The sequence below is a fragment of the Rhinoderma darwinii genome, chromosome 1 (genome assembly GCF_050947455.1).
Source record: "Rhinoderma darwinii isolate aRhiDar2 chromosome 1, aRhiDar2.hap1, whole genome shotgun sequence".
NCBI classification, from domain to species: Eukaryota; Metazoa; Chordata; class Amphibia; order Anura; family Rhinodermatidae; genus Rhinoderma; species Rhinoderma darwinii.
Window position 1 is genome coordinate 82,496,715 of NC_134687.1, and position 14,548 is coordinate 82,511,262.

Sequence of the window (14,548 nt, forward strand, 5' to 3'; positions counted from 1 at the left end):
CCCCTGCCTGGTTTTCAAACACAAGCACCTTGATAATCCCCTCCTGAAAATTAAGGAATGACTCTGTCCGGCCTGCACATTTGGATAGCACGTAAGCGTTATATATTGCCATCTGTACCATGTGCACGGCCACCTTTTTAAACCACACCCTTGTTTTTCTCATAGCACTATAGGGCTTTAACACTTGATCTGAGAGATCAATCCCTCCCATGTACTTGTTATAGCCCACGATGCAAATCCCACACTATTTTTCCACTAACTCCCAGGACGGGGGGGCATTCTTGGCGTTTAATCCTGGAGTCCTTCCCTTCATAAACCTGAAACCTGTAGGTGTACCCTGAGCTACTCTCGCACAGTTTGTAAATTTTTATCCTATACCTTGCTCTCTTACTGGGCAGGTATTGGCAGAATTTTAGCCTACCCTTAAAATGTACAAGGGACTCGTCTATTACAATGTTCTTTTGGCAGGTATACGCTTCTTGAAATTTGGTGCAGAAATGATTAATTACTGGCCTGATTTTGAATAGGCTGTCATATGTGGGGTCATTACAGGGCGGGCACTGTACATTATTATTATTATTATTATTATTATTATAATGCAAAAATGTAAGAATAGCTTCAAAGTGAGTCCGAGGCATTGCCATGCGGTAAATTGGGGTGTTGTACAAAACATCTGTACTCCAGTATTGCCTGATCTGTGGCTTGTTTACTAGCCCCATAGGCAGCAAAAGGCCCTAAAATTTGAGCATCTCCGCTGCATCTACTGGGGTCCACTTGAAGGGTCTAGCATATGACGACGTGGGGTTCTGGCTAATAAATTGCTGGGCATATAAATTGGTCTTGGCCACCAGTAAATTCACTAAATCCTCACTGAAGAAAACCTTAAAAAAAAAATCTATTTCTGTGAACCCTTCAGTCTTAAAATGAGTTCCTGAGCTGCCTATGAATTCTGGGATCTAAGGCTCATAATTCTCAGGGGTGGGATCCACATTGGATCACTTATCTGGGGGGTTGCCTCAGCTGATGTCCTGGGTTGCCTTTGCGGGGTTCCTCATCACCCGATGATAATGAGGAGGGGGCGAGCTCCTCTACTCCCTCGCTGGCGGAATCAGTGTCAGAGGCCAGGATGGCGTATGCCTCCACTGCTGAATAGACCCTTTGGGATGATTGGGACATTTTTATTAGGGGGGTGTGTAGTGCTTGAACACGTGTAACACTGACTTTATTTTTACACAGGGGGTTGTGTGTGTTGTGCTTTCACACGTGTATTTCAAAATTTAGCCTAAAACTACACTATAGGTAAAATTTAGTGAACGAACTTCAGTAAAAAAAAAACTGAATGTCCGTCACTAACTGACGCTAAATCTGTAACGCTATATATTAGTGCTAAAAAAAACTGTAGTATAAAAATTATACTGCAGTCAATTGAGACTAAAACTATAAAGCTGCAGTAACCACTAACATTAAATGTAGCACTATATTTTAGAAAAAAACTGTAATATAAGAAATATACTACAGTAAATTGACACTAACTTTAGAAAATTGGTATCGCTAAAACTACCTAAAATGCTATGTCATTTTTTTTGTTATAAAACGGACGCTACCCTAACACCCTACCTATGCAGGTACTAGCTACACCTAACTAAATTTTATTTATTTATTTTTTTAACTTTTTTACAGTTTTATATATAAAAAAAGGCCCAAAAAATCCTGCGTTAACAAATTACTACTGAGGCTGATTATAGACTCATCACTCAGTGGTCGCAGGGCGCACAAAAAAAGGTGGTGCAGTAAAAATAGGCCAAAAAATAAACCTGCGCCAAAAAATTAGCACAGATGCCGATCAGTGATGGTGGTCACTGATCAGCGCTCAAGGGCTGCAGGGCGCACACATGTAGATGGTGCAAAACTGTAAAAAAAAAAAAGTCCTGTGACAAAAATTGCTGATCAGCGGCCACAGGACGTACACTGAGAAGGGAGGAAGGTGGCAGGCCGGGGTTGGGGGTATTCGGTTCACACACCAGCTCTGCTCACCGTTCCTAACCGGAATGAGGTGGACAGAGCTGGTGCAGTGTGTTTGAAACGCCCACCATGGCTACGATAGGTCGGTCTATGCAGACCGACCAATGGTAGCGATCGGGGGGTGGCACCATCACTACTGCCTTACAAGTACATGGCAGGGATTGGTGCCGTCCTAGACAGCACCAATCCCCACCGTATCACTGCCCTGCGGCATAGTGATATGTTATAGCCGCAAAGAGCTGTGATTGGCCGGTCTGAACTGACCGGCCGGTCTGAACTGACCGACCAATCACAGCTGATCGCTGATGCGGGGGGGTGGGGGTGCCACTCCCTTGAGCCACGTGTAAAGATGGCCTTCTGTCAAGGACAGCAGCCATCTTTACTCTGTCACCGTGTCTTTAGACACAGTGATCACTTAATGCTCCAATGTACCCATGCATTGGATTGCGTTAAGTACCTAACAACAACGACGTACCCTAGAAAACTAACTAGGCATAACTAGGAAAGACTGGGCCCCATAGCAAACTTTTGATTGGGGCCCCCCTCCCCTGGGTATCACACAACCCCCCCCCTTTTGTAGATAGTGCCTCCCTATAGATTCCACCACACTGCGCCCCCTATAGATAGCACCATACAGCCCCCAAACCCCCCCCCCCAAAAAAAAACAAAACTGGCCTATAGTTTGTCCTACAAAAGAGATTTATCCCCTATCCACAGGATAGGGGATACATGTGTGATCGCTGGCAGCGATAAGGAGAACGGGGGACCGAAAGTCCCCCGAAGTTCTCCATGACAAACCTCGGACTTCCGGGGTCTGCGCAGTTCAATAAAAATGAAAGGAGCGCTGGTCATGCATCCGCACAAGCGCGACCGGTGCACAATTTATTTCTATGGAGCTGCCGACAGACGCCGGAAGTCTGAGGTTTGTGATGGAGAACTTCGTTCTCCTTATCGCTGGGCGTCCCAGCGATCACACGTGTCCACTATACTGTGGATAGGGGATGCATGTCTTTTGTAGGAACAAACCCTTCAGTGGCGTCGCGCTGTAGCAGCCATAGCGGCTGCTAACGGAGCCTCCGGCCATGGGGGGGTGGGCCGTGCCGGCGGGCGACACAGGTACCCTCATGCTGCGGGCCCCGTAGCAGCCGCTACGGCTTCTACAGCAGTAGTTACGCCACTGGACGTACCCATATGTTGGATGTCGTTAAGGGGTTAATAACCACCCAACATTTTCATTTTATATACCAACCTTTTATGCGGCACAGTATCAAACGCCTTTGAAAAGTCTAGATACTCCACATCCACAGCCTTACCCAGGTCCAGTCTAGAATTTACCTCCGCATAGAAGCTGATCAGATTGGTTTGACAGGACCGATCCCTATTTACAGGACCGATTTACTTAAATAAAATAATGTGTCTCCTCACAGATGGGACCTGTCGTTCTTCGCATATGGCATAACTAGTCATTCGTCTTTCTTCCTATTTTGTTACTCTTTTTATCCTTGGCAGCAGTTTCTCAAACCTGTATCTAAGGCCTACAGTATAGGGCAACTGTAGCAGCCGAATTGCCGGTAAAGACAGATTATATTTATAGAAGATATGACTTCAATTATAAGACCTTGAGATGTCACCTTCTTTCAAGTTCTTTTCAACCTTTGACCAGGTATGTCCTTTTCTGGGAAAGCTGAGTGACCGCTAATGTGGCTGCCACTAAGCTCCGATAGAGGTTGTCACAAAGTTTTCCCAGACCCTAGTGATAAAGTGAGACATCACCTGCCTGTATACAACTGGAGAGAAATACTGGCGACCATAGTAGTTGTCAGCCAAACTAGTGCATACATTTTAGTTTGTTTATTTGTATGCAGAAATTCTAGGAAGAAAGTCACTCCCCTTTAGTCACTCCCACCAGATAAGCCATGCCCCATAAGACACACCCACCAGATAAGCCATGCCCCATAAGACACACCCACCAGATAAGCCATGCCCCATATGACACACTTACCAATCCGCCCCAATACGTCTCCATTACCAAGGTGTCTCTGGAAAAAAAATTCAAATATGACCATCATGTGAAGCCTAATATTAAATTAGCAACAGGGTCACATGACAAATGTGTTGGTGCCACATAGAGAACATGTTCATGGGCTAAGTGAATAAGACTAATGGTGAAATAATGTTGAACAGCTACTTCACTGTGCATGTATTTACTTGTATAAAATGGCTGCCTGTCTCTAGGTGATGTTGTTAATGGTTAAAAAAAAAAAAAAAACCAGACAGGAGGAAGAACGTAAGAGATACTACTGACAGACATGATGATGAGATGTTGCTGTACTTTATAACTTCCTCAATAACCTATTATTCACCTGTTATGTACCTGGACAGCGTTCACATGGTGGGGATGGTGGGTCACATGACTGCTGCCATCTTTAGTCCATTCAGTTATTCCATGGATACATTACTATGGACTAATCTATGGGCTACATTATTTTTTCTAGACCAAGGCAACTGCACTGATATAAGAAATGTATGTGAGCAGAATTTGAAATAGTTTTATATTAGAAAACTGTATAATTTCATATTCTATAAATAAATAAAAAAATCACATACAGTCTGGTTTTGTGATCTGCTTAGTATACCATGCAAAAGCATTTTAACCTCTTCCCGCCCTGCTCCGCAATAGTGCGTCCTGCAGAGGGGTTAGTTCCCGCATCAGGACGTACTATTGCGGAGTAGTTCCCGGCGCACACTGTCCTAACGGACCGTGTCCGGGAACCGGGAGGTCAGCTGTCCCCGACAGCTGACACTCCAGCCTTGCCGGTCAGTGGACCATCACCGCTGATTTCGGCAATTAACCCCATAAATGCTGCGACGGATTTCCGTCGCAGCATTTGTGGTTTGAAGCACATTGGCAGCCCCCACGAAGTGATCGTGGGGGCTACCGATGCTTGTCGTGGCAATCAAAGGTCAGACAATGGCCTCCGGGTTGCCATGTACGGAAGCCTCGGAGGAGCAGCCTCCTGCCGCTCCTCCGAGACTTCCTGTCAGTGGGACTGTCACCTCACAATGACAGTTGGAGTGCATTACACTACGTAGGTAGTGTAATGTACTCTAGCAGCGATCAAAGCTGCAAGTCTAAGTGTCCCCTAGTGGGACAAGGGAAAAAAGTAATAAAAATGTTTTTTAACCCCTTCCCGCACCTTGACGTTAATGCACGTCAATGTGTGCAGTCACTTCGCGCACCTTGACGTGCAGTAACGTCAGTGCTTTGACAGTTAACCTCCGCGCGGCAGTTAACTGTGCAGGGTGTCAGCCCTGCTCTCCCCGTTGCCGATCAGCGGCCTGTCGCCGCTGAAATCGGCAATTAACCCCTTCGATGCGGTGGTCGATTGCGATCACCACATTGAAGAGGTTTACAGTGGATCGGCAGCCCCCCACATGCATTTGCGGGGGCTGGCGATCCTTCTCACGGCAACCAGAGGCCAGACAATGACCTCCGGGTTGCCATCTACGGAAGCCTCGGAGGATCAGCCTCCGGCCGGTCCTCCGATGCTTCCTGTCAGTGTGACAGTTACGTCACAATGACAGTTAGAACACATTACACTACGTGTGTAGTGTAATGTGTTCTAGCAGCGATCAGAGCTGCCAGTCTAAGTGTCCCCTAGTGGGACAAGTAAAAAAAAAGATAATAAAAATGTTTTTAAAAAGTGTAAAAATAAAAGTTAGAAGTGACATAAACAAAGAATGCTTTTTTTCCTATAAGAAGTATTTTATTATAGGAAAAAATTAACACGTTAAAAAAAGTACACATATTTGGTATCACCGTGTTCGTAACGACCCCAACTATAAAACTTTAATATTATTTTTCCCGCACGGTGAACACCGCGACAAAAATAAACGAAAATGGTACCAATACAAACTACAACCCGTCCCGCAAAAAACAAGCCCTTACACAGCGTTTTTGACTGAAATATAAAAAAGTTATCGCTCTCAGAACATGGTGACACAAAAAATAATTTATTTTTATAAATAAGTGATTTTATTGCACAAACGCTGCAAAACATAAAAAAATTATATACATCTGGTATCGCCATAATCGTACCGACCCGCAGAATAAAATATAATGGTAATTTATAGCCCAGGGTGAACACCATAAAAAAAAAAGCATAAAAAACATTTGTCAGAATTGATGGTTTTTGGTCACCTTGCTTGCCAAAAAATGGAATAAAACGTGATCAAAAAAACTTCTGGTACCCCAAAATGGTACCAATGAAAACTACAGATTGTCCCGCAAAGAATAAACCCTCACACAGCTCCGGTGGAGAAAAAATAAAACAGTTCTGGTTCTCAGAATATGGCGATGCAAAATGTGCAGAATATTCCAAAAGCAGATCAGATCGGGCGCCATTTATCAGTGCGACACCGGCCACATATCTGCGGATTATTATTTATTTACTGCATTATTATACCCTCTTATTATACCCTGATGTACTCCGCCCAGCTTACATATACCCTGATGTACCCCGCACAGATTACATATGCCCCCACATTATAAACTGAAACACCAGTAAAACCCCAAACAGAACAGCTACCAAGCTACATCTGCGCCCCAAAAGCCAAATGCCGCTACCTCCTCCGCTCTACAGCGTGCCCAAACACCAGTTTACGTCCATAGATATGGCATCGCCATACCCGGGAGAGCCCGGTTAATATTTTATAAGGTATTTGTCTTCAGTGGCACAAACTGGGCATAACGTATAGTGCACTAAAATGGCATATGAGTGGAAAATTGTAATTTTCACTCTGCACGATCCGCTGCACATTAACCCCCTTCGCGCACCACAACATAGCATGTCTTAGTGTGGGGGGTGATGTATGGAGCATCTCACGTGAAAAATAAAGCATTTAAATGGCAAAATCACTGTTTTTTGGTCATCTTGGCTCTACCTAAAAATGTAATAAAAAGTGCTCAAAAAGTTGTATGTACCAAAAAATGGTACCAATAAAAACGACCGCTCGTCCCTCAATAAATAAGCCCTCATACCGCTCTATTGACTGAAAAATAAAAAAGTTGTGGCTCTTGGAACGTGGGGAGGAAAAAACTAAAAAGGAAAAGAAAAAAATGGATCAGTCCAGAAAGGGTTAATTACTTTCTAATGAAAAAACATTTATGACCACATGTGGGGTATTGCCGTACTCGGGAGAAATTGCTTTACAAATGTTGGGCAGCTTTTACCCCCTTTATCCTTTGTGAAATTGAAAAAATGCAACATTTTAGTGGAAGAAATGTTGATATTCATTTTCACGGCTTAATTCTAATAAATCCTGCAAAAGACTTTTGGGGTCTAAATGCCCACTATATCCCTAGATAGATTCTTTAAGTAATGTAATTTCCACTTTTGGGGTGTTTCCACTGTTTTGGCCTCTCAGGGGCTTTGCAAATGCGACATGGCACCCAAAAACCATTTCAGCTAAATTTGAGCTCCAAAAGACAAATAGCGCTCCTTCCCTTTTAAGCCCTGCTGTGGGTCCAAACAGCAGTTTATTACCACATATGGCATATTTCCGTAATCGGGAGAAATTGTTTTACAAATGTTGGGGTGCTTTTTCTCCTTTATTCCTTGTAAAAATTAAAAATGGTTACCTTTTTTCAGAAAAAAAAGTAGATTTTTACCTTTACAGAATAATTCCAATGAATTCAGCAAAACAACTGTGGGGTCAAAATGCTAACTTTACCCCTAGAAAAATTCCTTGATGAGTGTAGTTTCCAAAATGGGGTCACTTTCCGGGGGTTTCCACTATTTTGTTCCCTCCGGTGCATTTCAAACGCGACACGGCACTGAAAACTATTCCAGCAAAATCAGAATTTCAAAATCCAAATGGTGCTCCTTCCCTTCGGAGTCCTGCTGTGGGTCCAAACAGCAGTTTATTACCACATATGGGGTATTGCTATAATCGGGAGAAATTGCTTTACATATGTTGGGGTGTTTTTTCTCTTTTATTCCTTGAAAAAATTAAGTTTTTTCAGAAAAAAGTAGATTTTCATCTTTACATACTAATTCAAATAAATTTAGCAAAAAAACTGTGGGTTCAAAATGCTAACTATACCCCTAGATAAATTCCCTGAGGGGTGTAGTTTCCAAAATGAGGTCACTTTTGGGGGGTCTTTATTGTTTTGGCCCCACAAGACCTCTTCAAACCTGACATGGTACCTAAAATATATGCTAAAAAAGGAGGCCCCAAAATCCCAAAAAGCTCCTTTGCTTCTGAGGCCTGTATTTCAGTAAATTAGCGCACTCGGGCCACATGTGGGATATTTCTAAAAACTGCAGAATCTGGGCAATAAATAATAAGTTACATTTCTCGGGTAAAACCTTCTGTGGTATAGATTTTTTTTTATTACAAATGAATTTTGTAAAAAAAAATGAAATTTGTAACTTTCACCTCTACTTTGCTTTAATTTCTGTGAAACTCCTAAAGGGTTAAAACACTTTCTGAATGCTGTTTTGAATACTTTGAGGGGTGCAGTTTTCAAAATGGGGTGATTTATGGGGACTTTCTAATATATAAGGCCCTCAAAGCCACTTCAGAACTGAACTGGTCCTTGTAAAAATCGCCTTTTGAAATTTTCTTGAAAATATGAGAAATCGCTGCTAAAGTTCTAAGTCTTGTAACGTCCTAGAAAAATAAAAGAATGTTCAAAAAACGATGCCAAACTAAAGTAGACATATGGGAAATGTTAACTAGTAACTATTTTGTGTGGTATTACTATCTGTTTTACAAGCGGATACATTTAAATTTAGAAAAATGCTAATTTTTGCAATTTTCTTCAAATCTTGGTGTTTTTTACAAATAAATACTGAATTTATCGACCAAATTTTTTCCATAACATAAAGTACAATATGTCACGGGAAAACAATCTCAGAATCACTTGGATACTCAAAAGCATTCCGGAGTTATTACCACATAAAGGGACACATGTCAGATTTGAAAAATCGGCTTCGTCCTGAAGGCCAAAACAGGCTCAGTCCTGAAGGGGTTAAAAAAGTGTAAAAATAAGTTATAAGTTATATAAACAAACACTGCATTTTTTTCCTATAATAAGCCTTTCATTATAGGAAAAAACTGAACACGTTAAAAAAAGTACACATATCTGGTATCACCGCGTTCGTAACGACCCCAACTATAAAACTATAATGTTATTTTTCCCGCACGATGAACACCCCAAAAAAAATCAATAAAAAACTACACCAGAATCGCTATTTTTTGGTCACCACCCCTCCCAAAATAGAGAATAAAAAATGATCAAAAAGTCGCATGTACCCAAAAATAATACCGATAAAAACTACAAACCGTCCCGCAAAAAACAAGCCCTTATACAGCTTTTTTGACTGAAAAATAAGTTACGGCTCTCAGAATATGGTGACACAGAAAAATAAATTATTTTATAAAAAAGTGATTTTATTGCGCAAACGCTGCAAAACATAAAAAAACCTATATACATATTGTATCACCGTAATCGTACCGACCCGCAGAATAAAGTAAAATTGTCATTTATAGCGCACGGTGAACGCCACAAAAAATAAACGAAAAAACATTGTCAGAATTGCTTGTTTTTGGTCACCCGGCTTGCAAAAAAATGTAATAAAAAGTGATCAAAAAAATCGCATGCGCCCCAAAATGGTACCAATGAAAAGTACAGATTGTCCCACAACAAATAAGCCCTCACGCAGCTCCGGTGGTGAAAAAATAAAGAAGTTCTGGCTCCCAGACTATGGCGATGCAAAATGTGCAGTGTTTTCTAAAAGCGGATAAGATCGGGCGCCATTTATCAGTGCAACACTGGCCAGATATCTATGAATTATTTATTTACCGCATTATTATACCCTCTTATTATACCCTGATGTTCTCCGCACAGATTACATATGCCCCCACATTATAAACTGAAATACCAGCGAAACCCAAAACAGAAAAACTACCAAGCAAAATCTGCGCTCCAAAAGCAAAATGGTGTCCCTCCCTTCTGAGCCCTGCAGCGTGCCCAAACAGCAGTTTGTGTCCTCATATATGGCATCGCCATACCCGAGAGAACCCGCTTAACGTTTTATGAGGTATTTGTCTTCAGTGGCACAAACTGGGCACAACATATTGTGCACTAAAATGGCATATCAGTGGAAAATTGCAATATTCACACCATCCGCTGCACATTAACCCCTTTGCGCACTATGACTTAATAGCACGTCATGGTGCGGGGTTGATGTATGGAGCGGGCTCACGTGCTGAGCCCGCTCCATACGCTGCGGGTGTCAGCTGTGTATTACAGCTGACACCCGGGACTAACGGACAGGAACAGCGATCGCGCTGTTACAGGAGTCTGTAAAAATAACAATATACTGCAATACTTTAGTATCGCAGCATATTGTACCCGCGATCCAATGATCGCTGATGCAAGTCCCCTAAGGGGACTAATAAAATGTGTACAAGAATTAGTTATTAGTAGTGAGAAAGTAAAAAAAAAACCTTTTCCCATTTTTCTTCTAAAGTAATGTAAAAAAATAAATTGATATCGCTACGTCCGTAAAAGGCCGAACTATTACAATATACCATTATTTAACTCGCACGTTGAACACCGTAAAAAACTTAAATAATTTAAACCTTTAAAATCGCTGTAGTTTTCGTTTTTACCGCACGGCAAAAGCTGTAAAAACGAAAACCCCAAAAACTGGAATCAGATTTTTTTTTCCTATATTACTATATTTTCCTATTTTTTTTTCAGTTTCCCAGTACTTTTTATGCCACTTTAAATGGTATCAATAGAAACTACAATTCCTCCCGCAAGAAATAAGCCCTCACATCACTCTACTGACGGAAAAAGAAAAAAGTTATGGCTCTTGGAAGGCGGGGAGTGAAAAACGAAAATAAGAAAGCAAAAAATGGATCAGTTCTGAAAGGGTTAATTCATTTCTAATGAAAAAAATGTATTACCACATGTGGGGTATTTTCGTACCCGGGAGAAATAGCTTTACAAAAATTGGTTGATTTTTTTCTCTTTTATCCCTTGTAAACATGAGAAAATATTGTGATATTAATTTTCTCCGCCTAATTCTAATAAATTCTGCAAAAGACCCGTGGAGTCTAAATGCTCACTATACCCCTAGAAAAATTCCTTGAGGGGTGTTTCCAAAATGGGGTCACTTGGGGGCCTTCCACTGTTTTGGTCCCTCCAGGGCGTTGCAAAGGCGGCATGGCACCAAAAAACAATCCAGCAAAATCCGTGCTCCAAAATCCAAATGGCGCTCCTTCCCTTCTGAGCGCTGCCATGGGTCCAATCAGCAGTTTATTACCGCACATGGGATTTTAATTTTTACAGACGAATTCTAATAAATTTAGCGAAAAACCTGTGCAGTCAAAATGCTAACTATACACCTAGATAAATTCCTTGAGAGGTGTAGTTTCCAAAATGGGGTAACTTTTGGGGGTGTTTCAACTGTTTTGGCACCACAAGACCTCTTCAAACCTGACAAGGTGCCTAAAATATATTCTAAAAAAAGGAGGCCCAAAATCCACTGGGTGCTCCTTTGCTTCTGAGGCCGGTGCTTCAGTTCATTAGCGCACTAGGGCCACATGTGGGATATTTCTAAAAACTGCAGAATCTGGGCAATAAATATTGAGTTGCATTTCTCTGGTAAAACCTTCTGTGTTACAATTTTTTTTTTTATTAGAAATGAATTTCGGCAAAAAAAATAACATTTGTAAATTTCACCTCTACTTTGCTTTAATTCCTGTGAAACGCCAAAAAGGGTTAAAACACTTTGTGAATGCTGACTCGAATACCTTGAGGGGTGCAGTTTTCAAAATGGGGTGACTTCTGGGGATTTTCTAATATATAAGGCCCTCAAAGCCACCTCAGAACTGAACTGGTCCCTGAAAAAATAGCCTTTTGAAATTTTCTTTAAAATATGAGAAATTGCTGCTAAAGTTCTAAGCCTTGTAACGTCCTCAAAATAAAAGGATGTTCAAAAAAACGATGCAAACATAAAGTAGACATGTGGGAAATGTTAACTAGTAACTATTTTGTGTGGTATTACTATCTGTTTTACAAGCAGATACGTTTAAATTTAGAAAAATTCGAATTTTTGCACATTTTTGCTAAATTGTGGTGTTTTTCAGAAATAAATACCAAAATTATCGACAAAATTTTTTCACTAACATAAAGTTTAAGATGTCACGAGAAAACTATCTCAGAATCGCTTGGATAGGTAAAAGCATTCTAACGTTATTACCACATAAAGGAACACATGTCAGATTTGAAAAAATCGTCTGGGTCTTGAAGGCCAAAACAGGCTGGGTCCTGAAGGGGTTAATGTATATCGGGTTGGCTTTGGCTTCTCTACAGCTTGTTCGCATGTATTTGCAGACATCCACGTTCAGCGTTACATGCAATGTTTTCTAGTTTGGCAAAATGAGAAACGCTAAAACTGTGGATGCTGGGGAATAGATGTGAACACTGCCTAAGGTTGCAGGTTGGTATCGCAGACTACAGGTTCAATACCAATCTAGGAAGTTTCTATATGAAGATGGTTTGTTTATTGTTGCCAAGGAACTTTGATTATTTCCCACAGACCAAAATTTGTCTTGTATACATGATTGGTGATGCTTATAAGAGGCAAACTAAAATATGTACTGGGCAATGTATAATATATTGATATAAGACAAATAATAGTAATATTAGTATTTTGTGTCTTTCAGTTTCATCTGTCTTATGCTGACAAAGAGATCCTAGAACGAGAACCCAGAGGAGAATCCCAACAAGATGTCCTTAGAAGACTAGCCAAGGACCTTCCAGTCTACACCAGGACAATGTCAGGAGGTATGTATAACCCCAAGGTTCAGACAGACATCTTTTCTTTTGACCTAAATCCATCTTCCCTTCTTTTGCTTTGTTTTTCTGATGTAAATGATGAGTATATTTGTGTCAGAGTAGCCTGGGTTTTGGAGAGCTAAAGGACTCTAAGAATCCAGCCTTGGAGTCCAAATCAGGATATCTATGCATTGGAGAGAAGACACAGACAAGTGCTTCAGTATCTCTGTAGAACCACGCCCCGTTCGGTTTATTTATACAGGACAAGATGCCAAAGAGAGATAACATACAAAAGCCAATAGAAGACACAAACGGTTACAAGTATAGCTTCATTGCAGAGGTAGCTTAACCAATTAGGTTTAAGATCACTTATGGTACATATATACATACATACATACATACATACATATACATGTTAAACAAAGATCGAGCCTGTTGGACACACCCTGAGCCCCCATCTTTTTAAAAATATCCAATTCTAACAGACCAAATTATACAGGATAAACTACTTAACCCTTCGGTTACTTTCATATTTGCATTAATAATTTCTTCCTAACTATATTATTGTATTGTATATATTTATATATTCAGCTAAATACATTTGAAAACCGCCGTGACTGCAATAAATGTAAATTTTCTAATTCCATATAGACATAAGAACGCTGAGATGTGAGGTGTTTTTCTTGGTGGGGCCCACACTAGGGATGTCTTGATACCAGAATTTGGACTTCGATACCCATGCTTTGTGTAGTATTTTCGATACCAAAAGAATACTTTGCCAACGATTAAAAAAAAACAAAAAACAACTTCCATTTTCTGATGTGGGGCACATGGTGTTATGGCTTTTGAACCTCCATGTGCCTCACGTTAATAATAATTTACCCCATCATGTGCCTCACAGTCAGAATGGGCAACATTGGGTTAATGTGTGAAGTACATGATGGGGTTAATTACTATTAATGTGAGGAAAATAGAAAACACCTCTTAACGGTCTTAAAACTTCTTAGATTGTATTGCCCTGATATACACTACCAATAGTAAATTATAAATGAGGGGAAAAGGGAATGTGGAAAAGAGAAAGAGGGCAAGAAGTGTTAGATCACTTGATGTTTTCAAAAGACCGGCTGAAGTAGATGATAATTACTATATAGGGATAGGGTGAACGGTCCCTTTGTAGAACACCCTATTGAATATCAAATCCCACTTGGCATCTTTCCATAACAGTTTGACACAAACATCTGATTAGCCAAGTGGGATTTGATATTCAATAGGGTGTTCTACAAAGGGACCGTTCACCCTATCCCTATATAGTAATCAATATCTAATTCAGTCGGTCTTTTGAAAACATCAAGTGATCTAACACTTCTTGCCCTCTTTCTCTTTTCCACATTCCCTTTTTCCCTCATTTATAATATATTAATGTGAGGCACATGGAGTTTCAAAATTCATAACACCATGTGCCCCACATTAATAAGTGACCCCTTCATTTCCCCCACATAATGGCAATATTGTGGTTAACCCCTTAGGGACACGGACAATTTTGGCCTTGAGGACAGAATTTTTTTTTCCTCTTTGCATCCCACGCACGTAACGTTTTAATTTTTTGCTTGACATAGCTGTATGAGAATTTTGTTTTGCAGTACATTTACATTATCTTTTAATTTATAT

General features: G+C 40.6%; 1 protein-coding gene across 6 annotated transcripts in view; it reads left to right on the plus strand.

Moving 5' to 3' along the window:
- The window catches only part of ZDHHC2 (zDHHC palmitoyltransferase 2), a 155,420-nt gene that overhangs the window by 77,653 nt on the left and 63,219 nt on the right, over positions 1–14,548 (plus strand). For all 6 annotated transcript variants that reach the window (XM_075860118.1, XM_075860120.1, XM_075860119.1 and 3 more), the window contains one exon: positions 12,769–12,889. In XM_075860118.1, the coding sequence (XP_075716233.1) occupies positions 12,769–12,889 (121 nt within the window). The remainder of the gene's footprint in view (positions 1–12,768; positions 12,890–14,548) is intronic.